Source organism: Myiozetetes cayanensis, unplaced genomic scaffold (genome assembly GCF_022539395.1).
Source record: "Myiozetetes cayanensis isolate MyiCay16 unplaced genomic scaffold, myiCay2020 scf314, whole genome shotgun sequence".
Taxonomy (NCBI): Eukaryota; Metazoa; Chordata; class Aves; order Passeriformes; family Tyrannidae; genus Myiozetetes; species Myiozetetes cayanensis.
In genome coordinates this window covers 24,171-49,754 of record NW_026087538.1, presented here as the reverse complement: position 1 = coordinate 49,754, position 25,584 = coordinate 24,171, and the positions used below count along the sequence as shown (strand labels likewise).

Here is a 25,584-nt window from a genome sequence, read left to right as displayed (position 1 = left end):
TGGCAGGGAAATCAGTCAATGCAGAGTTCTTTATTTCCTTAAAGCATACAATGAGTACAACTGCCATTTTGAACAGCCTCTGGGCAGGCTAGAAAAGTAAACACTGAATTGAAAATGTCATTTATACATAAAAACATATATATATATAAATATTCATATATATACAGGTTTTTTGGTGTGAACAAATTCTCACAAAACTAACACCCATACTGGGAGAAAAAAATAGAGAAGATATGGCCCTTTAATGAAGTACATAACAGGATTGTTCTTTAATGAGGTACAAAAAATTAAGAAAAAGGACAGTTTATTGTTTTGGAAGAACACCCAGTTATTAATTTCCTCAAGGCATCTTTGAGCTCCTGGTTCCTCAAGCTGTAGATGAAGGGGTTCAGGGCTGGAGATACCATCAAGTACAGAACTGACAGGGACAGATCCAGGGATGGAGAGGAGATGGAGACGGGCTTCAGGTAGGCAATGAATAAGGTGCTGAGGAACAGAGAGACAACGGCCAGGTGAGGGAGGCACGTGGAAAAGGCTTTGTGCCGTCCCTGCTGAGAGGGGATCCTCAGCACAGCCCTGAAAATCTGCACATAGGAAAAAATAATGAAAATGAAACAACCAAACAATAAACAGGCAGTACCCGCAATGAGCCCAAGTTCCCTGAGGTAGCCTGAGTGTGAGCAGGAGAGCTTGAGGATGTGTGGGATTTCACAGAAGAACTGGCCCAGGGCATTGCCCTGGCACAGGGGCAGGGAAAATGTATTGGCTGTGTGCAGCAGAGCATTGAGAAACCCAGTGGCCCAGGCAGCTGCTGCCATGTGGGCACAAGCTCTGCTGCCCAGGAGGGTCCCGTAGTGCAGGGGTTTGCAGATGGCAACGTAGCGGTCGTAGCACATGATGGTCAGGAGGGAAAACTCTGTTCCAAAGAAGAATATGAGGAGAAAAACCTGTGCAGCACATCCTGTGTAGGAGATGGTTGTGGTGCCCCAGAGGGAGTTGTGCATGGCTTTGGGCACAGTGGTGCAGATGCAGCCCAGGTCTGTGAGGGACAGGTGCAGCAGGAAGAAGTCCCTGGGGGTGTGCAGGTGCTGGTCGCAGGCTACGGCGCTGAGGATGAGGCCGTTGCCCAGGAGGGCAGCCAGGGAGATGCCCAGGAAGAGCCAGAAGTGCAGCAGCTGCAGCTCCCACCTGTCTGCCAATGCCAGCAGGAGGAACTTGGTCATGGAGCTGCTGTTGGGCATTTACTGCCACTTGCTGTGGGGCACTGTCCAAGGAGGAAATAACAGTGATATGTTAGGAAGAAACTTGATGAGAAAAATCAAAGCCATTTCCCAATAGGCTCTCCCTGCTACAATTCCCCAACTGTTTTGTTGAGGTTTTTTTCTTCAGATTCCCTCCTCTCTCCTGAGGAGTGTTCCTGGATGTCAGAACCCCTCAGCACTTATGATGTGCTCAGGGAGAACAGAGCAGGTCCTGCCAGGCAGGAGGATAATCTGGGGCTCAGTGCAGAGTGAGGGGAGCTGGTCTATCCCTCTCTCTTGTTCCCAACTGCCCTGGGTTTGCTCCTTCCTCAGATGGAGATTGATCACACTCCCAGTTTGGTCTGAAAAGCCCCCAGACACTGCTGAGAGCAGAGGGATCCATCCCACACCCCTCAGTGTCTCAGCCTGTCTCAAGGGCTCAGCATCCCCCTTGTAGCCAAGGACACCCGTGGCTCATCTCACCAACCCAACAGCATCTCCTGGGCTGGCACAGCAGCTCTGCCCCTCTGCACTGGGCAAGCTGAGAAGCAAGGAATGCACAGGGAGGGGCCAGCTGGGAGAGGCCAGGGCAGAGCCCACTGGGCACTCAGGGCAGCCTCCCCCTGAGCCAGCTGGGCCACCTCCCACACACCACCAGTGCCAGGAAGGTGTTCTCAGCCCTGTGCAGCTCCTCAGAGCTCCCTCTGGAACTCAAACCACCAGGCATGTGGCTGGAGAGCTTGAGAGAAATCCCTCCTTGGACCTTCCCCTTCAAGTATCCCCTGGAAAATGTGCTGGGCTGCTCTGGTTGTGTGAGCAGCCCTGCCCCAGGAAACTCTCAGCTGATCAGGGAAGAAACCTGCCCTGCCCTGCCAGGCTTTGCTCTTTCCCCCCACAGCCCCTGCCCAGCCCTGAGGGAGCTCCCCAGCCCGGCTGAGGCTGCCCCTGGCAGGTGGCAGAGCTGCTGCCCTGGCACAGCCCCTGGCCTGCAGGACCCTGCTCTGCAGGACAGCTTGGGGCAGCCGGGGGGGCACAGCCCGGCTTCACAGCCCTGCAGGAGCCCTGGCAGAAGGGAACCCTGCTGGGATGGGCCTGGGATGCTGCAGCAGGACTGGGATGTGCCAGCGCTCGCAGATCTTTGCCCAACCTGCAGACACCTTGCCCTTCCTGCTGACTGACCTGACACCAACACCCAGCGAGGAGTCTTCCTAAACTCTGAGGTGTAACTGAGGAGAACAGGAGGTCAGAAAACATCAATATCCAATTAGCCAAGGGACAAGCCCAGGGACTTTTTGCAAGAGAAAAACCTGAATTCCCACAAACAAGTCATCCTAATACTTTTCATGTTTTCCCACAGTATTTGTGCCATTTTCCTGTGAGTTTGATCTGTCTCATTGAGGTCTCATTCAAAATGTCCAAGATACAATTGTAGTCTGCATGAGAGAAAAGTCACCATGATTGTTTTGTAATCTACCAATTTCATATTATAATTACACAGAAAAAGGAAATATTCTTATTTAAAACCAAAACAAATCACTGAGATACCCATCTTCATTTCAATTGAATGCTTGAACTCAAACAACCATTCACATGCAGATTATCCACATAACAGCAATGCCTGCTTGTCCCCAAATGTTTCAAAGATGCAACCTCCTCTTTTGAACTCTCAGGTGTCTCCCTGCTCCAAAGATCTGGGCTGGAGCCCAGGGCAGGCTGGTTTTTTCTCCCAGGAACTGCCAGAGCCCTTCTAAGGTGGTGCCAATCTGCCAGGCAGCGTTTCCCAAAGCTGGAGGAAGCCTGGAAAGGAAGGAAACTTCCCCAAAGCCAGCCAGGCTTTTCTCAGCAGCTGAGCTGCTGCCCAGAGCCTTTGCCTCCCTGCACTCAGGGCCTCCAAGGAGCTGCTGCAGAGTCCCTGGGGAGGCTTTGTCAGGAGGGGCCCTCAGGGGGCTCCTTAAGGCTTCAAGGGCCTGCAGGATTTTCAGAGCAATTTGGGGTTTGCTTTTGGTTTTGCATCTCTGAGAGGTTTGTGCAACCCTGGCCTCCAATTATCTGCTGTAAGGAGTCCCTTGAGAGCCCCAGACAGTGACAACCCTCATTGGTCATTAATGCTTCAAGGCACTCAGGGTTTCCTAAAACATTTAACTTTTTGACACTGAGTCTGTGAGAGGTTTGTTCAGTCATGGCCTCCAATTACTTGTTTTAATGAGTCCCCTGAGAGACTCTGTCAGTTGTGACACTCAGTGGGGCTCATTGATGCTTCAAGGCACTCAAAGTTTATTAAGACACCTCTTTTTGACACTGAGTCTTTGAGAGGTTTGTTCAGTCATGGCCTCCAATTCTCTGCTCTAAGGAGTCCCTTGAGAGCCTTTGTCAGGAATGGCCCTCAGTGGGGTTTGTTAAAGCTTCAAAGTACTACCAGTTTGTTAAGGTACTTTGCCTTTTCCTTTGACTCTGAGTTTTGAAGAGGTTTGTGCAATCATGGCCTCCAATTCTGTGCTTTAATTAGTCCCTGGAAAGACTTTGTCAGCAGTGACACCCAGTGGGGCTCATTAATGCTTCAGGGTACTAAAGGGTTTTGAAAGAACTTTGTTTTCCTTTTGAAAGTGAGTCTATGAGAGGTTTGTTCAGTCATGGCCTCAAATTATCTGCTCTAATGAGTCCTTTGGGATTCTCTATCAGTTGTGACACTCAGTGGGTCTCATTAATGCTTCCAGGTACTCAAGGGTTTTGAAGGAACTTTTCCTTTTGAAAGTGAGTTTTGAGAGGTTTGTTCAATTATGGTCTCCAATTCTCTCCTCCACCCAGTCCATGAGGAGTCTGTTTTGGGAATGGCCCTCAGGGGGACCCATTAATGCTTCCAGATACTTTGGGTTTTCCTTCTGACTTTCACTTATGGACAGGTTTGTACAATCTCCCCTCAGTACCTGAGGTTCAAGGACTCAGCTCACTCAGATAAAGCAAGTCCTGACAAACCATGGCCCTTCCTGTGATTTCCCTCTAGTCTGGACAGTAAATTAGGAATGTTGTCTCATGGAATCAGGGGACCATTGTGACACTGCCCAGAGCCTTTGTCTGCCTGCACTCCTGGCCTGCAAGGATCTGCTCGAAGGAGTCCCTGGGGAGGCTTTGTCAGTGCCTGCCCTCAGTGGGGCCCAGCAATGCTTCAAGGGACTTGGAGCTTTGGCTTCTGACTTCTTGAGCAGCTTCTTTAATCTTCTCTCAGTACCTTTGGATGATGGACTTGTCTCTAAACACACTGTGGGACTCATTAATATACAGAAAACCAATTTTTTTTTCCTTAATTATCTTCGTGTCTTCAAGTTTTCAACAACTAATTGGAGTTAATTTGTAGTTTAACTGAGGAGGAGGATTTTAAAGTGGACGTCAAGAAAATATATTTTTTCTTTGAAGGAGTATGATTTATACAGAGCCTTGTAATGCAAGAGGGTCTGAGTGCAAATGATTTGGACACAAACATAAGGGGGTAAATAGATTAGTAGCACTTAATCATTGACCAACTTAACAGTTTTCAAGAGATTCAATAGCGTGTGCTACAATGGAACAGTGACTGAATTATAGATTCCCAATAACAACACTCACACCACAGTCAATTCACACCCACACCCAGGCAGAGATGTGTGGACACATCAAGATCTGGGTGTGTAAAGGTCCCTCTCCAAAATTCTCCCTGTTCTTAGTGAAATTCTCCCACACATCCCTTTGTGTTTCCCACCCGACAAGGGTCACAGCTGGAGGAGTGTTTGTTGAGGGGGATCAAAATTTTCCACTGCAGCAGTGACACTCTTTGGAGTGTTTCAAACTGGAGGGTTCCAGTCATGGTTTTGGTGGTTCTTAGAAACTAGGCAGGGATTTTTTTTCCCTTCCCTTCCGTTCCCTTCCCTCTGCCCATTGCATTCAGAGCTCTTAAGTGGGCACTTAAGGAGCAGAAAGGAAGCTGTTCCCTTGTTAAGGGCTCAGAATCTCATCTCCTGGGAATGGGGGTGAGAAGCGCTTTTTTTTTTTTTCCCCCTCATCTACTGGGAAATGGGGAGAGGAGTTTGGGCTTTCTGCTGAAGAGGAGATCTCAGTGTGTTTTTTTTGTTCTCAGCCTGGTTGCCTGCTGTGGATCCTGCTCGGATTTTCATCAGAGAGGAACTATTTTGGGAAGTTTTTTTTCCCCTTCCCCATTCCCATTGATTTCTTTTCTTAGCAGTGGTCCTTGTGCACATCAAAGGGAGAAGGAAAACTAAACCGCACAATTCGACCAGTCCAACAGAGTCAGGTTTTTTTCCCTTCTTGGAGGACTTTTTTTTTTTTTTTTTTTTTTTTTCCCTCTCTCCCCCCCTCTCTCTCCCCTTTCCCAATGTGTAGGGGATGGGAGGGAAACCCATTTGTTTTTGGTTTTCTCTAACAGACCCCAGAGGGTGTTACCCCCCCAGTGATTCCAGAGTGCCCCCTGCTGGCCAGCAGAAAGAACTGCAGGCTCTGCATTTCCAGTGATCCAACAGCGCCCCCTGGTGACTGGCACAGGACACTACAAGCTCTGCCATCTCCAGTGACTGAGCGGCGCCCCCTGTTGACTGTGGTTAGAATTTCAACAAAGGGCACAAACATTATTTTTTTTTCCCTTTGCTTGTTTATTGGCTTGTTTTGAAGGGGATTATTTGTGGATATAGAAGTATTGTTTGGTTATTTGTCTTGTTTTCTTTTGTTCTTTCTGCCAATACACACACACCTTTTAATAAAAGGTTGTTATTTTTCCTTTTCCATAACTTTTTTTTCTCTCAATTGGAACCTCTTAATTTTGGATTTATAATTGCTTAGAGGGAGGAGTTTGGGTCTTTTCTCATAACTCATCCTCAGCAAAACACCTGTGTCTCATTTAAACTGGGACACCCAGTAATATATAGCCCCTCAGATTAATAAAGTTTTTGCTCTACCCAGTTGCACTCAATCCTTAGGTAAATAAAGTTCTTGTTTAATAAAGTTTTTGTTTTTACCCAGTTGCACTAAAACCCTTGGGAAATAAAAGTTTAAGACTCTTACCAAGTTACCCCCAAGACCCCTAAAAGAAAGCCTTAAGTAAATACTTGCTGCACTTTACAGACCCGTAAAGGTAATGCAGTTAATAAAGTTACTATGTTAAATGAGAAATGTTATGTTAAAAAATAGTTAACTAAAAAGTTTCAGATTTGCACTGTTCTGTATCTTGTTGTAATAAAAAGGGGGGAGATGCAGCGTTTGGGGTTTTAGGAGTGCCAGCAGAGCATTCTGGGAAATGAAGTCTGCGGGACTCCGGTGCACATGAGCAGTGAAGAACCTTGGCAGGATTGGTTGAGTGGATTACCTGTTGGGTCGTGTTACAATTCAAAACTCCTACTGAAGCTTTTATTCTCTCTCAATAAAGCATTCTGTTACACACCATCTTGGTGTCTCTGGGTCCATGCAGACTCCTTAATTATTATATTAATATTATTACAACAGTTCTTTACGCATCTGGGCTTTGGGAAAGGTTGGGGAAGGTTGGGAAAGATATTAACAGGTTGGTTTTGCCTGAGGTGCTGAACATGGGAGCAGGTCTCTCTTCACAATTTCCAAGAGAAGAGATGGCAGAAAGTTGCCCTGCAGCTTTGTATTTCAAGCTTTGTATTTAAAGGAACAGGAAAAGAGACCGAGGGTAAGGGGTTTCTTTCCTGGAGGGCAGGGCTGTCGTTCGCTTGCAGGAGCCCCGCGCTGGAATTGTCAGTCCGACTGCCAAATTTGAATCTGGATGAAGATTCCTGCCAGAAAAAAGGTGACAGGACAGAAAGCTCTTGCTGCCCATGGAATGCCCAGGGTGTCCCACCAACTGCACTTGAAACCCGAAGGTTACAGGCTTTCTTTCCTGGGGGAAAGTCCGTGACATCACAAAGAGTTCCAGGTAGATGGGGGGGCTGCACTGTGACATTCTGTGATGTTGGTTCTTTGGTTTCCAGGGGTTATTCCAGAATCGAGAGGACGAGCCGTGACATCACAAAGGGGCCCAGAACACACATGGTTGGGGCTGAATTTCAGGGTTTGGGGGCGTTGGCTTTTTGGTTGCCAGGGGCTGTTCCGGAATGGAGAGGATGGGCTGTGACATCACAAAGGAGCCTTTGGCATACAGATGGGGTTGAACTGTCACATGGTAAGGGCTTGGTTTCTTGGTATCCACAGGCTATTCCAGAATGGACTGGATAGGCCGTGACATAACAAAAGGGTTCAAAGCACATGGGTGGGTCTGACTGTGCTGGTGTGAGGTTGTTAGTTCTTTGGTTGCCAGGGCCTGTTCTGGAATAGAGAGGATAGGCCATGACAAGCAGTGCCTGTCAGAACTGCAAAGATGGACCTGCGGAGGACAAGAAGAAAACTCAAAGGATGTACAAAAAGTGGAGAAAGGTTTATAAAGAATACAATGAGAACTGTATTTAAATGATTGGACTTTCACACCGGACCTTCGCTCATATGGACAGTCAAAAGCACACGGACATGACAAGTTGCTGAATGGTTTTAAATAGTGTTGTTAATGCATGTTAAAGTTAAATGTACCCCAGTTATAAATTCATTATTTTATTCCAAATGTGTTTTCCCCTCACAAACCCCCAATCCCTGATTGGTTATAAAATCTTTCATCCTGATAGGTCGAGATTTGCCGCAGTGTGGGCGGTCTCGACACACCCCCTGAGTATTGTTATTGGTTGAGAGTTAATGTATGCTTGTTGTTAATCCCTCATTGGTTCTACCCTGTTGTCAATCCCAAACTCCTCCCAGTCTCCAGACCCTTCCATTCCCGAGCCTATAAAAACCCTGTTCACCCTCAGTTCTCGGTCAGCGCACCTGTGCTCCTGTAGCCCTCGCAACATCTCTCTAAAAAATCGCCTACAGCAGAGCACGAACCCCTGTGTGCTGCGTGTCCTTTCCATCCACCCGGACTGCAGCATGGACCCACAAGAATCTTACATGGGGGAGATTCTCTGCTCTGCCCTGCACACCCCAGTGCTGGGGTCAAAACTCAGCCTCTCCGCTTTCTTCTCCTAAGGGACTTGTTTTTAGACATCCCCTCCCTACACTCATTTCAAAAGCCCTCCCAGCAATTCCCAAGCCTGTACTCGGTTCTCATCCCCTCTCTGGCTCAGAGCTCTCGACTGATCTTGGAGAGAGTTGGGACTGTCCATCCAACTTTGCTGTGGTTTTGCCAAACCTCCCCCACACTGGGGCTGAAAATGGTTTTCCTCAGATGGATTTCTGGAGAAAAAGCCAATCAGAAGTTTTAGTAATGCCTCTGTCAATTACATATTAAAGAAATGGAAGAGAAGGTGGTGATGCAGATGAAATTAGTAGGCATGTAGGAGAGGAGACAGACCTCAAAGGGGCCAGGGCCCCTCCTCCCCTGGCCCTGACCTGGGGGCAGTTGTGGCACTGAAGCCCCCCTTCTCTTGTAACAGAGTAGAGAGAAAAAAGTTTCAGAGAAGAACTTGGACAAGACATGCTACAAAAAGAATTCCAGAGAGAGAGAGATAGCACAGCCTCCAAGGTCAAAGCTAGCAGTCAGAGGAGAGGGAAGAGAAGCTTGAAGGGGAGGTTACTTTTCCCCTCTCTTTCTCTCTCTCTCTTCCTTCAACAGGGAAGAGACTGAAAACTAAAAATCCCTGCCACAAGTGGAAAACTGCTGGGGAGCAGAGACGACCCTCTGTAGCTCATGAAGGAGCCCATGCTTAAGGAAGAATGCTTGAAGAAGATGTGACTCCATGTGAAAGCCTAGAATAAAACAGAGTCCTGCTGGAGACCTGTGGTCCATGGAGAGAGAGACCTACGCTGGAGCAAGACAGCTCGGATAGGATGTGGGATCTCAGTGAGGGATCCATGCCAGTGAAGCTAAATTTGTGACCCTGAGGGACAGCAGAGAATGAAAGAACTGTTGTCTGAGGGATGAACCCATGTTGGAGAAGTCTATCAAAGACTGTTCTCTTGTGGGAAGGGACGCCACAGGAAACAGAGGTGGACTCAAAAGCCATTTATCCCCTGTGACTCTGTGATGAAGATCCATGGTAGGCAAGTGTCCCCTTGCAGTCCATGGAAGACCCTACAGGACCTGGGTAACCCCCTGGCCTCTGGTCTTAACCCAGGAGGAGGGTAGGCCCAGCCCTGAGGCTTACATGGAAGAGAGAGAGAGAGATACAGTTCCGGGACTGATTCAAAGGAGGGAGGGGTATTTCTGTAAATACATAGTACTTTTAGCTAATTAGAATTGTTGTAGATAGAGTTCTTTAGTTTTTATCTTGCTAGTAATAAATCCTAATATTATTCTCCCCAATCAGATCTCTTTTATCTACATAAACCTTCTCTGCATAAACAACTTATAGCAATTGTTTGGGAGGTGAAAGAAAATTGGCCAAGAGCAAACCCATGACATTTTTGGTGGAGAATGCGGGCAAAAACTGCCAGGAGAGGCAGAGGTTGGATCAAATTACAACACCAACAAACGCATCTCAACCAAAAAACCCAACCAACACAACCAACACAACCAACAAACCCAACACACCAACCAAATCAATGCAACCAAATCCAGCAAACCAACCAAACCCAACCAACAAACCCAACCAACCCAACAACTAAATCAACCCAACCAACCAACCAACAAACCAAACAAACCCAACCTACCTAAACCAACATACCCAACCAAACCAACCAACCCAACCAATTAACTCAACCAACCAAACCAACCAACCAACCACCCCAACAAACCCCACCTACCCAACCCAACATACCCAACCAGAAAACCCAACAAAAACCCACACCCAACCAACCTAATCAACCAACCAATCTAACCAAAAAACCCAACCAACCAAAAAAAAAAAAAAAAAAACAACTAACCCAACCAACCAACCCAACCAACCAACCAACCCACCAACCCAACCAACTAACCGACCCAATGCAACCAACCTGACAAACCAATCTGACCAATGTAACCAACCTGACAAACCAACCAACCAACAAACCAACCTGACAAACCAATCCAACAAACCAACTCAACCAACCAAGCTGACCAACTAACCCAACTAACCCATTAACCAACCCAACACACCAAATAGCATAACCAACCAACCAACCTAACCAACCCAACCAAGCTGCCAACCCAACAAACAGACCCAAGCAACCAACCTAATCAACCAACCAACCAAACCAAAAAACCCAACTAAACATACCAACCAACCCAACCAACCCAGCAAACCAACTCAACAAACACAACCAACTAACCCAACCAAGGCAACCAACAAACAAACCCAACCAACAAACCAACCAACCCAACCAACCAACCAAACCCAACCCAACCAACCAACCCAACCAAGCAACTCAACTAACCCAACCCAATCAACCCAACTCAACCAACAAACCCAACAAACCAAACCATCCAACCAAACCAACCAACCCAAACAAGCCACCCAACCAACTAACCCAACCAACCTACCCAACCAACAAAGCAACCCGACCAATCCAACCCACCCAACCCACCCAAAAAAAACAACCAACAGAAAAAACAAACCAACCCAACAAATCAACCAACTCAATGAACCAACGAAACCAACCAACCAAGCTAACCAACTACCCAACCCAACCAACAAACTCAACCAACCAACCAACCTGACCAACCAACTAACCCAACAAACCCAACAAAATCCAAACAACCAACCCAACCAATCATCCCAACAAAACAAACAAACCCAACACAACCCAACCACCCAGCGAAACAACCCAAAAAAACAACCAAACCCAACCAACAAATCAACCAACAAACCCAATCAACCTAACCTAACCAACCAACCAACAGATCCATCCAACCAATCCAACTAAGCACTGCCTGATCATCCCAGGAGTTCTTGCATGCCAGAGGTTGGGAACAATCACAATCATCAGCTGCCCAACCAAGGAGATGCAATTACCATTTGTAGCCTTGCTAAAACATTGCCCTGAATCATAGCCCAGTGGAGCAGTAGCCTTGGGAATTGTAGCCCCAGGGGAGCAGTACAACTGTTACTGCACCTTAGCAAGATAGTCCAGTAGTTTCTCAATTGGCTTATGTCCAGAAGGGAAACTTAGTGGTGGCCAAAGTCAACCATCTTGCAACCCTATCAAGAGCAGTACTGAGTGAGGCCCTTTGAGTTCTCCTGGGGCACAGTGGCTGTTCCAGCACCTTCGTCTCTGTGGGACAACTCTTGGAGCCTCCTGGAACCCTCAAGTTGGTGACATTCAGCAGAATGTTGCTGACAAGGAGACCTGGGCTGATACCCAACAACAGGCACACACACACACACACACACACACACACACGCACACACACACTCCTCGAGATGCCACCCTTGTCTGTTGGGAACACAAAGGGATTTGACAGGAGCATTTCACTGACAACAGGTGTTCAAGTGCCCAGGTCCCAGGACAGTCCCTTGTCCTGCCTCAAAACGCCCCAGGATGTCCCCGTGGCCTGCAGGGAGGCTGAGAGCCCTCCCCCTCTGCTCCCTCAGCCTCATCACCCAGCTGTGCCTTTGCCCCTCTCTTTATTTGCCCATCCAGGCTGGGATGGCCTCACTGGGCTGGAAGAGCATGGATGGAAACCAGGCCAAGAGTTGAGCTGAAGTGGAGCTCAAACACATCCCCTGCCCTCCCCTGTGCACCAGGGCAGTTCCTTCATCCTGAAGGCCACCAGGCTGGTGGGGCCTGATTTATCCTTGGACAGTCCCTGTTCCTGCTCTTCTCCTTCAGTGCCAGACACGTCACCCCCTGGAGCCCTTCCCTGTCTCACTGCTCCCCAAATGCACCTTGTGCAGCCTCTGCTTCCCTGGGTTGCACTTTTGGCCCCTGTCACAGATGGTGCCACCTTGGTTTGTCTTCACTCCCAGCAGAGCTCTACCAATTCCAGGGCCTTTCAAAAGGGACATTCCAAAGGAGTCTCGCTCTTCCCCTGCAGCTTCAGCACCACTGTTCTGCCTGTTATCTGGGCTATTGAGTTTTCCTAATCTCTCATATCCTCACACCTGTCTTGACACACTGACCATCTCAATGCTCATCTTCTCACACAGACTGTCAAGACAAAGGTCCTTCCCAGTTTTCTCCTCTCCTTCCTCTTTCTCCATTCAGATCCCTCTCACCTGGGCATGTGGGAAGGAGGTGAAAGCTTGTTTGTCTTCAGGAGTCTGATTGTCTCATTAGCAAGCTCCTGAATTGTGCTTCTATCAATGCTTTTGTATGGACCTGTGAAAAACCATTCTGATACCATTGTCACCAATATATTATGTTGTTTTTCTTGTATTCTTGTTTAGCTTTTGATTCTCTTTGCTGAGAGTTTTTTACTCTCACTGCAGTAGTGAGAGTAGTGTTTGTAGTGTTTGAGTGACTGTTGTACTTGTCTTTTTTCCGGGCGTGTATCCTAAGGAACTGATACAGCAAGCTCCTGAATTGTGTTTCTATCAATGCTTTTGTATGGACCTGTGAAAAACCTTTCTGATAACGTTGTCCCTGATAGAAAGGTGACACAACCAGGGGCAGCTTGTACTGAGCATGTGCTTACAGGTGATTTGATGTTTAGGGATGTTGTTCATGCTTTACATTTCTTTTCCTGTCTTATAAAAAGGAAGACTTTTCCTGGGCCTGTGTGCAAGCAGAGCTCTAAGGAGAGCAGGTTGGAGATGGTGCCGTGGGGCTGGAACATCCAACTGCAGAGCTCAAAGTCTAAAGCAATGTCAGTCCAAGATGGGCCATGTCAGAACTGGTGAGGTTGGGGGGTGAGGAGCAAGGCTGATCATACAGGGTCAGTCTTGATCTCCTGAGGAGACACTCAGCATCAAGATCACTTGGAGAACACCTCTATCACCTCTCCTCTGAACTGAAAAATATCCATCCTTGAATTAAAAGAAAAAGTACATACTTTGAAATTGTTACTAATCTCTTTTGCCCCCCTTATCTTTGTGTCCAAATGCTTTGCACCCTCACCCTCTTGCATCCCAAGGTTCTGTGTAAAACACAGACTTTCATAGATAATTATATTTTTGTGACTTCCACTTTAAAATCTTCCTCCTTAGCTAAACTACATAACAACTCTAATTAATCATTGAAGAACTGAAAACACGAAGATAATTAAAGGAAAGAAAATAATTTGTTTGTCTGTATTTTAATGAGCCCCACAGTGTGTTTAGAGACAAGTCCATCATCTTCAAATATAGAGAGAAGATTGAAGAAGCTGCTCCAGAAGTCAGAAGCCAAACTCCCAGTCCCTTGAAGCATTGCTGGACCCCACTGAGGGCAGGCACTGACAAAGCCTCCCCAGGGACTCCTTAGAGCAGATCCTTGCAGGCCAGGAGTGCAGGCAGAAAAAGGAAAGTTGCTTATGGTGGCCTGAGGGGCAGAGGCAGCTGCCAGAACCAAGGGCACAAAGACCTGAGTGTCTTTGGGCCTTGCAGCCCTGCCAGAGCCCTTGGCCATCTCTGCTGCAGGCTGTTCTACCCTGGCCTAGTTACCCCCAACCTCCCCAAACTTCCATCTGGGTGGGGTCAGCTTTGTGATGACACTCTGCAACCTCATAAAATCAAGGGGCCTATGTGACATCACAGGGCCTAAGAGAGCCAAAGGAACTGAGGGACATTGGCAACCTTATGAAATAATGGGGTCATTGTGACACTGCTAAAACCCATTAAATCGGGAGGCTGTTGTTGCACTGGAAAACCTCATGGAATGAAGGGGCCATTGGGACACTGCAAGGCCTCATGGAAACCAAGGAACACAGGGACACTGTGAAATCTTGTGGAATGAAGGGGCCATTACACACCTGGGGCCTTGAGAACAGAGAGGAACCCTGAAACATTTTGGAACCTGATGAACCCAAGTAGGCATTTTGAAACTGCAGGCCCTCAGAGGAACTGTAGGAACCCTGGGACGTAATTGGAGCTCCTGGATCTAAGGGGCCATTGGGACACTGGGGAACCTCTGGGAATGAAGGTGCCTCTCTGACACTGAGGAACCTTTTGGGCTCAAGTGGCCACTGTGGCACTGCAGGGCCTCAGGGAAGCCAAGGAACCCTGGGACACTGTGGAATCTCCTGAAATCAATGGGCCACTCTGATGCTGCAGAACCTCCTGGAACCAAGGGCTCATTGGGACACTGCCGGGCCTTCTGGAAGCAAAGGAATGCAGGGACACTGTGGAATCTCCTGGAACCAAGGGGTCATTGTGCCTACCCAGCATTCCATGGAATCAAGCAGAGCCGCTGCCTCCCCCCCGCCACTGCACGGACTGGAGTCACCGGCTCTGCCCCGCTTGGACCCCTCTGGAGTCAGCGTGTTCTTGGGCAGCACAGCTTAGCTCAGACCTGAGAGTTTCCCAGAGTTTGCTTCTCAGCCTCTTTCCCCTGGTTTTGTTCTTTGTTAATTCAGGGAAAAAGGGGGAAGGGAGACGTGTTGATCCCTGTTTTGATCTGTTTAGCAAAGGGAGTTGGGGCAGGGGGGAAGAGAGGAGGCAATTTCTCTCTCTGCTGTTGCTTTGAACTGTTCTGTTGGTACTGTTGTTTTTGCTGTTGTATTTCTTGTCAGTGAACTGTTATTTTTTTCACTTATACCTCCTAGTAATTTGTCTCCCTGTATTGGTGGGGAATGAAAGGGGAGTGAGTTCATTTTTTTGGAGTTCTCACCCCAAGATGTGCCTTTAAACCAGTACAGGTTGCTCAAGGGCTCCCTGAAATTTGGCATCATCCACAAAGGACTTGAAAACACCTTTATGTTTTGTTTTACAAAGAGATAATAAAGATGTTCTCTAGTGGTGTTCAAGGGCTGGTCACTGAGAGATTTCATCAGGAAGTTGCTGCCAGAAGGACTTTGTACCATGGATTTTATTGGACAACCTACAGTCCAGCTCCCACCAGTCTGGCTCTAAGGAGACCACAGGAGACCATGTAAAGGACTTGACAAAGTCTGGGCACACAACATCCCCTTCCTTTCCCTCCCACAGGGGTTCTGCAATCCCTGCCTTGTCCTTGCCATGTCTGGTAATAGCTGCAGGAGGACTTGCCATTTCCCCTTCCCTGCTGAGCCTGAGCAGTCTGGAACTCTGCCCAGCCTTCTTGGTGCCCTGTTTGCAGACTGGTTCATGTCTGCCTTTGCCAAGGCCCCAGGAGCCTCTGGGATGGCTCTGGCCTTTGCAAGGGATTGGGAGAGCCTCCTCTCTGAGCAGGAATTTAGAAAGCAAGGGGGTCCTTTCTGCCTCTCGAAGTTCAACAAGAGGCTTCTCCCAGAAACTTTGTCTAAGCCTTCCACCCCCACCCCCAAGCTGTGACACACAGGTATGTCTTGTCCATGCAGGGCAAACATGGACTGCTGAGTTGGTCATTTCTGTCCCTCCTTGGAGGGAAGAACAACCTCCCTGCCCTGGGCTGAGAGGCCAGTGCTGGGAACGGCACTGGTTGTGCAAGGGCACTGCTGGGTGCCCCCACCCTGACCCCTCCCACACTTGTGCTGCTCAGGCTGTTTTCCTCTGCAGGGCCCTGTGTTGGGCACAGCCTGCAGAGCCAACTGGAGAGGAGATGGAAGCTCTGAGGCCCTGCCCTGAGGAGATGCCCCTGCAGGATGGCAGTGCTGCTGCAGAGGTCAGCTCTGTGCCAGCAGTGCCCATGGCTGTCCCTGCCTGCAGTCCCTGCCCAGTCCTGCAGTAGGACTGGCCCTGACTGCCCGAGCACTGAGGCCTCAAACAACACAGGGCTCTGCAGGACAGTGGGCAAGGGCAGGAGGAGGAGGCCAGGGAGGAGAAGGGCTGCTGCCCCCTGGCAGGGCTGCTCTGCTGGGACTCTTTTGTCACCCAGCTCTGCACAGAGGCACTGACCCTGCAGCTCCAGAGCAGTCAGAGAGGAAAGATGTCAGGGAAACCAGTCCATGCAGAGCCTTTTATTTCCTTTAAGCATACAATGAGTACAACTGCCAATTTTGAACAGCCTCTGGGCAAGGCTAGAAAGGCAAACACTGAACTGACAATGTCATTTATATATAAAAAAAAATTATATATATATTCATATATATACAGATTTTTTGGTGTGAACCAATTCTCACAAAACTAAAACCCATACTGGGAGAAAAAAATAGAGAAGATATGGGCCTTTAATGAAGTACATAACAGGATTGGCCTTTAATGAGGTACAAAAAATTATAAACAAGGAGAGTTTATTGTTTCTGAAAAACAACCAGTTATCAGTTTCCTCAGGCCATCCTTGAGCTCCTGGTTCCTCAGGCTGTAGATGAAGGGGTTCAGGGCTGGAGGCACCACCGAGTACAGAACTGACAGGGCCAGATCCAGGGATGGGGAGGAGATGGAGGGGGCTTAAGGTAGGCAATGAATGAGGTGCTTATAAACAGGGAGACTACAACCAGGTGAGGGAGGCACGTGGAAAAGGCTTTGTGCCTTCCTTGCTCAGCAGGGATCCTGAGCACAGCCCTGAAGATCTGCACATAGGAGAAAACCATGAAAATGAAACAAGCAAAAAACAAACACACACTAACTACAATGAGCCCAATTTCCCTGAGGTAGCCTGAGTGTGAGCAGGAGAGCTTGAGGACGTGTGGGATTTCACAGAAGAACTGGCCCAGGGCATTGCCCTGGCACAGGGGCAGGGAAAATGTATTGGCTGTGTGCAGCAGAGCAGTGACAAACCCAGAGGCCCAGGCAGCTGCTGCCATGTGGGCACAAGCTCTGCTGCCCAGTAGGGTCCCGTAGTGCAGGGGTTTGCAGATGGCAACGTAGCGGTCGTAGCACATGATGGTCAGGAGGGAAAACTCCGTTGACTAATCAAAAAGACAAAGAAAAAGGCCTGTGCAGCACATCCTGTGTAGGAGATGGTTGTGGTGCCCCAGAGGGAGTTGTGCATGGCTTTGGGCACAGTGGTGCAGATGCAGCCCAGGTCTGTGAGGGAGAGGTGCAGCAGGAAGAAGTCCCTGGGGGTGTGCAGGTGCTGGTCGCAGGCTACGGCGCTGAGGATGAGGCCGTTGCCCAGGAGGGCAGCCAGGGAGATGCCCAGGAAGAGCCAGAAGTGCAGCAGCTGCAGCTCCCGCCTGTCTGAAAATGCCAGGAGCAGGAACTGGGCCATGGAGCTGCTGTTGGGCATTTGTTGTTTCTTAACACAGGGTCTGTTCAGAAAAGGAAAGCACAGGGAACAATTAAGGCAGCCCCCTCTCAGCAAAGCCAGTGCGGTTTGCAGAGCAGTCCCCTCCAAGTAAAGGCATTTATTTTCTCTGCTTTGTGCTCTCTGAGGGTGCTGTGAGGGGCAGGAGCTCTGCCCATGTGCTGCCAAGGACTCAGCTTTGCTCTGCTGCAGTGCAGACACGGAGCTGCTTTGTGACAGCTCTCATGATCACAGGGGATGTCACATGGAACCCAGTTTGGATGGAAAAGTTAAATTCATGTACTGTTGTCTTGGAGCAATTTGGGCTGCACAAGAGAGGCACAGTGTATCCTTAAAACAATTTTGACTGGGTTGTTTGGTTACAGTCATAACATCTGGGAGGAGGTTTTAAGGGACAAATTTTTCTGATTCTAAATCTGAAGAGTGTTGATACAGGACAGGCAGAAGGGCTGAGCTCTCTGTTGCTCTTTGCAGAGCCAGAAGAGCTGCAGTGCCTGTCAGCCTGTTTACCATCTGCCCTGCACTGTGCCTTGTGCAGCCTTGAAGATGACTTCACACACAGATGAATCTTCACAACCCCTCCAATACCTGTGCTGAGAGCAGGGCAGGGCTGCTTGAAAGGGCAGCTCTGTGCAGGGTCCCCTGTGCCAGCCCAGAGGTGCCAGCCCAGAGGTGCAGCTGTGCTGGACACAGCAGGACATGAGCCCTCCCACAGGGAAGCCAAGGGCTGGCCCAGGACAGTGCCCACCCCCAGGGGAAGGCTCAGCACTGCCCAGGATCCTGGGCTCATTTCTGACACTGCCTGAAATATTCACCTCGGAGAGTAAAAGGGTTGGAATTTCAGTGCAGCCTCCTGAGCTGAGAGAACAATGTCTGTGCTCCAATGCCTAGAGCAGGAAACACACAGCAGGACTAATACCTTTCCTGGAGCCCCTGTCTTTTCTGAGCTGTGCCAAAAATTCTCCATGAAATATCCTGTAGTGGTGTGGAGCTGTGAGCAGGTCTGAGCCTGCAACAGCGAGACAGGAAAAGATCCTCCCTGCCCTGCCAGTTTTGCTCCTTGGCCAGAGCCCTCCTGCCCCAGACCTGGGAGCAGCTCCCCGGGCCGGCTGAGCTGCCCTTGGCAGGCAGCAGAGTCCCTGCCCAGCACAGTGCCCTGGGCTGCAGGACCCTGCTCTGCCCCACAGCCCTGGGCACCCCTGGCTGCACCCCCAGCTTCACAGCTCTTCCCAACTGCCCCAAAACAGCCCCTCCTCAGCCATCCCATCAGCTGGGGCTGGGCCAGCTTGAGCAGATGCCTCCAGGAGCTGCCCCTGCACTGCCCTGCAGCCACAGACTCACCGTGTGCAGCCCTGCCAAGATTCCTCCTGTAGGGAGCTCTCAGCCCTCGTGCCAGTGCTGAGCCCTTTTCAGCTCTGCCTGTGCCCTGCTGGTGTCCCTGAGCTTCCCTGGCAGAGCTCTCAGCCCTGCTGGGCTGTGCAGAGGAGCTGCTGCTAGCCAGAGCTGTCTCTTTGAAGCTCTTCTTGGTTGCCAGGATCTCCCTGTGTGCCAGGAGCCCGGCCCAGTTCAGCAGCACAGCAACAGCCCCAGGCATTTCATCACCCTTGGGGGCTTTGTGGATGAGTCCCTTAGAGGAAGTTGAGGAAACCTCTAAAGAATTTAAAGTCAAATTCAAACTTTAAAGTTTTTTGTAGTGTTAATGGGTCCCACTGAGGGACATGGCTGAGAAAGTCATCTCAGGGTTCAGTTAGAGCAGAAAACTGCAGACAGTGATGACAAGGATGGACAAGCAAGGCAAAGGTGGCTCTGAAGCTGAATGAACATTGACTTGTTTCCTCAATCCAAAGGAGCAAGGCCTGACCCCCAGCCCCTGGGAAGGCAGATCCTGTCCCTGCCTCATTGCTCAGGGCTCTTCCTGGGGCACTGGGATGTGGGATGTGCAGTGCCAAGGGCAGCACGATGGGGTGGCACCTGCCAGGCTGCTGAGCAGGGACAAGGAGGCCAGGAGGCCCCAGGGCTGCAAGGGCCACTTGTCTCCTCCTGGCCTCAGGGGCACAGCCAGCAGCCATGGCCAAAGGCCTGCAGAAGGTGGCTGTGTCAGGGCCTTTCAGCTTCTGCACAGGCCTCTCTGCTGTGCAGCCCAGGCTGTCCTAGGGTGTCCATGCCCTGCCCCTTTCCCTGCAGGCTGTCGTCATCCCCCCGGCTGCCCCACCTGGCTGGCCCCTTCCTGCACTGACATCTCTGCGTCCTCCCTGGCTCTTCCTGCACACAAAGCCTTGGGCTCATCCAGACTGCCCTGGGAGAGCAATTCCTTTTTGCTCTTGTCCACTCTGGACCTCCCAAGCCGCACTTGTCATTAGTTCTTTCTTTCTACTGCTCTTTTCTGCTATGACAAAAGGATCCACCATCTCTAAATCCTCCCTTCAAGCCCTCTGAGGGCTCTCCTGTACTGTCCTCAGTCTCCACACCATTGAGGCCACAGCTCCTTAGCCCCTCTATAGTGGTCATGGGCTTGAGACCTTGAAACCCCCTCTGGGGAGATCTCTGGGCACTCTGTAATGTTTTTGCAGATAAAAATGTCCTGCTCATAGTCTAAGAAAATCATAGGGATACGTTTTAGCAAGGTGTGGAGTGGTAGAACATGAGGCAGTGGCTTTGCACTGAAAGTGAAGAGTTTTATATTGGATAATAGGAGGAAAGGTTTAACAGTAAGGGTAGCAAGAACTGGAACAGGTTTCCAGAGAAGTGAATGTCCCATCCCTTCTTTTGTCCAAGGTCAAGGACTGTGAGTAACCTGAATTAGTGGAAGATGTCACTGTCCATGTCCAGTGGCTTGGACCAAATGAATTTTGATCTTCCTTCCAACTCCATTCTGTGATTCTTTGAGTATCAAACTCCTTCTCCAAAGAATTCCCATTTTTGAGGACATGAATTTCATGATTTTGAAGAAACCCTTCTAAGCCCAAAAGGTAAAAAAATAATTCAAAGACAGTTCCAAAATATCTGTGTGAAGGCTCCACCACTTGGGTCAATAGCAGAGCTTCCCAGGATGACCTCACAAATGTGGGTGGGGTTTTCATTCTTGGGGTCTGAGACTTATGATGGGCAACAAGAAAGCACATTTGGGAACTGTGCAAGACCTGTCATGGGATCTCAAGGGAAGAACCAAAAGAAGGGAAATTTTGGGATCACAGTGGTTTTTGAAGGGATGGGTGTGAGAACATAGAGAGAAAAGGGATGAAAAAGCTGGTAATGGTAAACAGGAGGATAGTCAAAGCACTTCCCAGGCCATGCCCTGACACTGATCCCCACAGCTCGTCTTTTTTTCCTAATAACTCCATTGCCAAGAAGTTTCTCTGTCCAGGGACCTCCTGGCACAGATCATGGCCCAAGTTCCAGCCCCTGCAGTGGGAACTACAAAGAGTCAGGTCTTGTGTTCTTTAGGGGCACAGACTCTGCCAGACTGGGGGGTGTGTGGGTTGGAAGGAAATGCAATGCTCAACCCGTGATGAGGCCTGTGGGGATCAGAACAGACACAGGAATCAGATGACAGTCCTGAGCTGGGTTGCCACAGCATTGGGGGGGAACAAGGAGCGGCGTGGAAGCTGCGTGGTCTTGTTCTTCTTGTTGATACCCAGAGATGTTTGATACAAACCAAGTGCACCTCCTACCAAGAAATATTCTGTACAACGTGCCCACAAAAGAAATGGAAGGTTGGACCACAGTCCCACCCACAGCACTTTGCACACTCCTTGTAACTGAGGTGTAAAATGTACCTTGACTTTGTCCCTAATTGGGGGATGAGAATTGGACACCAAATCTGCAGGCACAGATGGAGGGGTTTGTCCCCCAGGCCCTCCCCAGAAGGGACATCTTTCAGGAAGTGTTGTGGCCTTGGTTGTGATGAGTGTTGAGCCGGGTAATGCAGCTTGTGATTGCAGTGGCACTGTCAGGGCTCTGCAGAGCTCCTCTCAGTTCCTGTCTTTGTCCCCAGCAATGCCAGAGAGCTGCAGGGGCTGCATTCAATGCCTTGTGCTCTTGGTGAGCTCACCTGGCTCTTGGGAATGGGAGCAGGCCTGGAGTTCCCAGACTGTTCCTGCCTCCAGGGTGGGGCCTGCAGTGCCGTGTTTGCAGCATTCCATTGGCACAGTGGGCAGGATGGCCATGGATCCATTCCTGCACAAACACAATCATGCTCCATCCCAGGCAGGGATACAATGGGCCCACAAATGTTGGAAGGAGAAGAAAGGGCAGTTTTGGCACTGTGGAACCCCATGGAACCAAAGGAACCCTGGGACATGGTGGAACCTCATGGAAGAAAGAGCACATTGGGACCCTGCAGCACCTCCTGGAACCAAAAGGAGTCTGGGATGTGGCAGGGCATGATGGAAACAAAGGAACCTCCTGGGAACAAGGGACCCTGGACACTGCCAAAACTCAGGGAGACAAGGGAACCCCAGGACACTGTGGAATCTGCTGGAATCCAGGGCCATTGGAATCCACTGGGGCCTCCTGGAACCAAAGGGAACAGGTGACACTGCGGAATCTCATGGGATCAAAAGGACCCCGTGAATTTGTGGAACTTCCCTTGTTTGTCCTTTGGAGCAATTGTCTTGTTGTAGAAGATTGGCATCAGCATCAGCTCGGTTCGGATCCTTGGCCCTTTGGTCACAATCACAGTTCTGGTTTTAGGGCTGGTTCTCTGGTCTGGGCTTTATCACTGGATACTGGCATCAGCTTGTTCAGATCTTTCTCATCTGGTGACTGCTTTCCTGCAAAACGCAACTCAAAGCACATGATTAGTCTTTCCCCAAGTTTAAGTTTCCTTGAGGCACACAGTGGATCTCTCCATCCTCTTTCATTACCCACCAGGTATTTCCAGGCCCTTGAGTGAAAACAATCCCACAAATGGGTTTGTCTTGGCCTGAGGGAGGAGTAATCCAAACAGCTTTACCCAGCATATCTCTCAGGTGAATCACTGGAACTTTGTCTCCATCTACAGTGTGCAGGGATTCTGCCTGGGCAGGACCAGCTCGGTTGACAGTCTCTAGTGTTCACCAGCCAGGTGGCCTTGGCTAAGTGCTTGTCCCAGTTCTTGAAAGTTCCCTCACACAATGCCATCAGAGTTGTTTTTAACAGTCCATTACACCTTTCAACTTTTCCAGCAGCAAGTGCATGATATGGAATGTGATATACCCATTCAATACCATGCTCCCGTGCCCACGTGGCCACCAGATTATTCTTCAAATGAGTCCCATTGTCTGACTCAATTCGCATTGGAGTGCCACATTTCCACAGCACCTGCTTCTCGAGACCCACATGGTATTCTGGGCCATTGCATGTGGTACCAAATATGTCTCCAACCACTCAGTGGTCGCTTCCACCATGGTAAGCACAGAGTGTTTACCTTGGCGGGTCTGTGGCAACGTGATGTAGTCAACCTGCCAGGCCCAACGTCCACTATACCATAGGGGCTTCAATGTTTTTGCCTGTTGAATGGCAGCACAGGTTTCAAATCTTGGATAACTTGGGAAAAAGTGTCCATGGTCAAATCCACCCCTCGGTCTCGTGCCCATCTCTAGGTGGCATCTCAGCCCTTATGGCCTGAAGAATTGTGGGCCCATCGAGCTAGGAACAATTCTCCCTTTTGCTGCCAGTCTTGGTCTACTTGTGACACCTTGACCTGTGCAGCTCGGTCTGCCTGTCTGTTATGAGCCTGTTCCTCATTAGCTCGACCCTTGGGCACATGGGCATCTACACGGCGGACTCTCACATTCAGTTCCTTCACTCTGGCAGTGATGTCCTGCCACAAATCAGCAGCTCAGAAGGGTTTTCCTCTACGCCTCCAATTCATTTTCTTCCACTGTTCTAGCCATCCCCATAGGGCATTGGCTATCATCCACGAGTCAGTGTAGAGGTACAGCCTTGGCCATCCTTATCGTTCTGCGATGTCTAGGGCCAATTGGACAGCTTTGAGTTCCGCAAACTGACTCAATTCGCCTTTACCTTCAGTGGCCTCCACCACCCATCGGGTAGGACTCCAAACAGCTGCTTTCCACTTCCAGTTCCTTCCTACAATACAGCAAGAACCATCAGTGAAAAGGGCATAGAGTGTCTCTTCATCTGGTAGCTGATTATATGGTGGAGCTTCTTCAGCTCGACTCTCTGGCTCTTCTTCCTCCTCCTCTGCCAGACTGCAATTCCCTGCAGGACCTTCAGGCCAATTAGTTATAATTTCTAAAATTCCACCGCAATTCAAGCTTCCCATTCTGACACGCTGCGTAATCAAAGCCATCCACTTGCTCCAAGTGCCATCAGTAGCATGATGTGTTCCCTTGAACATCCAACTCAGCACTGGTGGTTGGGGTGCCAGGAAGAGCTGTGCTTTGTTGCAAATCACCTCTGAGGCCGCTTGTATGCCTTCATATGCTGCTAGGATCTCCTTTTCCATAGGGGTGTAGTTGGCTTCAGATCCTCTGTACCTTCAGCTCCAGAAGCCAAGTGGTTGCCCTTGCGTCTCACCAGGCACCTTTTGCCAGAGGCTCCAGGAGGGACCTTTATCTCCAGCTGCAAAGTACATTCTTTACATCTGGTCCTGTCCTGACTGGCCCAAGAGCCACGGCATGTGCAATCTCTTGCTTGATCTGCCTGAAAGCCTGCTGTTGTTCTGGACCCCACTAGAAATTATTGTTTTTACGGGTCACAAAGTAAAGAGGCCTCACAATTTGACTGTACTTGGGGATGTGCATCCTCCAAAAACCTACAGCCCCCAGAAAGGCTTGTGCCTTTTTCTTGTTTGTTGGTGGAGCCATTGCTACAATCTTGTTGATGACATCTGTTGGATCTGGCAATGTCCATCTTGCCACTTCACCCCCAGGAACCGGATCTCTCTGGCAGGTCCCTTGACCTTACTCTTCTTGATGGCAAAACTGGCTTTGAGAAGAATCTGGATTACTTTCTTTCCTTTGTTGAAAACTTCTGCTGTTTTCCCCCATACAATGATGTCATCAATGTACTGGATGTGCTCTGGGGCCTCACCCTTCTCTAGGGTGTCCTGGATCAATCCATGACAGATGGTGGGACTGTGTTTCCCTGGGGCAGTCGGTTCCAGGTGTACTGCATACCCCTTCTTGTGAAAGCAAACTGCAGCCTGCACTCTGCTGCCAAGGGAATGGAAAAGAACACATTTGCAATGTCAATGGTAGCACACCATCCCTCTGCCTTGGACTCCAGCTCGTACTGGAGCTCCAACATGTCTGGCACAGCAGCACTCAATGACGGTGTGACTTCATTCAAGCCACGATAGTCCATGGTCAGTCCCCATTCTCCATCAGATTTATGTACAGGCCAGATGGGGCTGTTGAAGGGTGAGTGAGTTTTACTGACCACCCTTGGCTCTCCAACTTTCAAATAATCCTATGGATGGGGATCACAGCATCTTGGTTCGTTCAGTACTGTTGTCCGTGTACCGTTGTAGAGGCTGCCGGCACTTGCTGGTCTTCAACTCGCAATAATCCCACAATGGAAGGATCTTCTGAGAGGCCAGGCAGGGTAGAAAATTGTTTGGATTTCTCTGCAGTCACTGTGGCTACACCAAAAGCCCATCAGTACCCCTTTGGGTCTTTGAAGTATCCTCTTCTGAGGTAATCCAATCCAAGGATGCAAGGGGCCTCTGGGCCCATCCCAATGGGATGCTTTTCCCATTGGTCTCCTGTCAAACTCACTTTGGCCTCTAACACTGATAATTCTTGATGTCCTCCTGTCCCTTCAGAAATCCAGAGAGGCTCTGTGCTTTTATGCCCCGATGGTATCAAGGTACACTGTGCACCAGTATCTGCTAAAGTTCGGTATCTATGAGGATCCGATGTGCCAGGCCATCAAACCCACACAGCCCAGTAAACCCTTTTATCCTTCTCGTCCCTCTCCTTCTCCTGGCCAAAGGCAGGGCCCTTGTATTGGTCTTGGTCAGAGCATTCACCGCCTGATCTTTGCTTTGCCTCATCAGAGGCCTTCTTGTCATCACAGAAATGGACCTCAGTCTTCTTGCATCTTGGGGATCATGGTTTCCACTCTAGGACATCTGCGTCAACTACACAGACGACTTCTTTATTAGCCTTCTTTCGTCTGAGTTCTCTCACTTGGGCTTTGAGCCTGGAAGTAGGTTCACCATCCCACT

General features: G+C 49.5%; 1 protein-coding gene across 1 annotated transcript; it reads right to left on the bottom strand.

Annotated features, from left to right (window-relative positions):
* Window positions 1-287: 287 nt before the first annotated feature.
* Window positions 288-1,241, bottom strand: LOC126645837 (olfactory receptor 14C36-like). Its single transcript, XM_050326651.1, has one exon. It carries the CDS (start codon window positions 1,239-1,241, stop codon window positions 288-290), a length of 954 nt encoding a protein of 317 aa, XP_050182608.1.
* Between the last annotated feature and the right edge of the window lie 24,343 nt (window positions 1,242-25,584).

Excerpts from the sequence above, each read along its gene's own strand:
- LOC126645837 (XM_050326651.1), bottom strand. The coding sequence starts at position 1,241 with ATGCCCAACAGCAGCTCCATGACCAAGTTCCTCCTGCTGGCATTGGCA.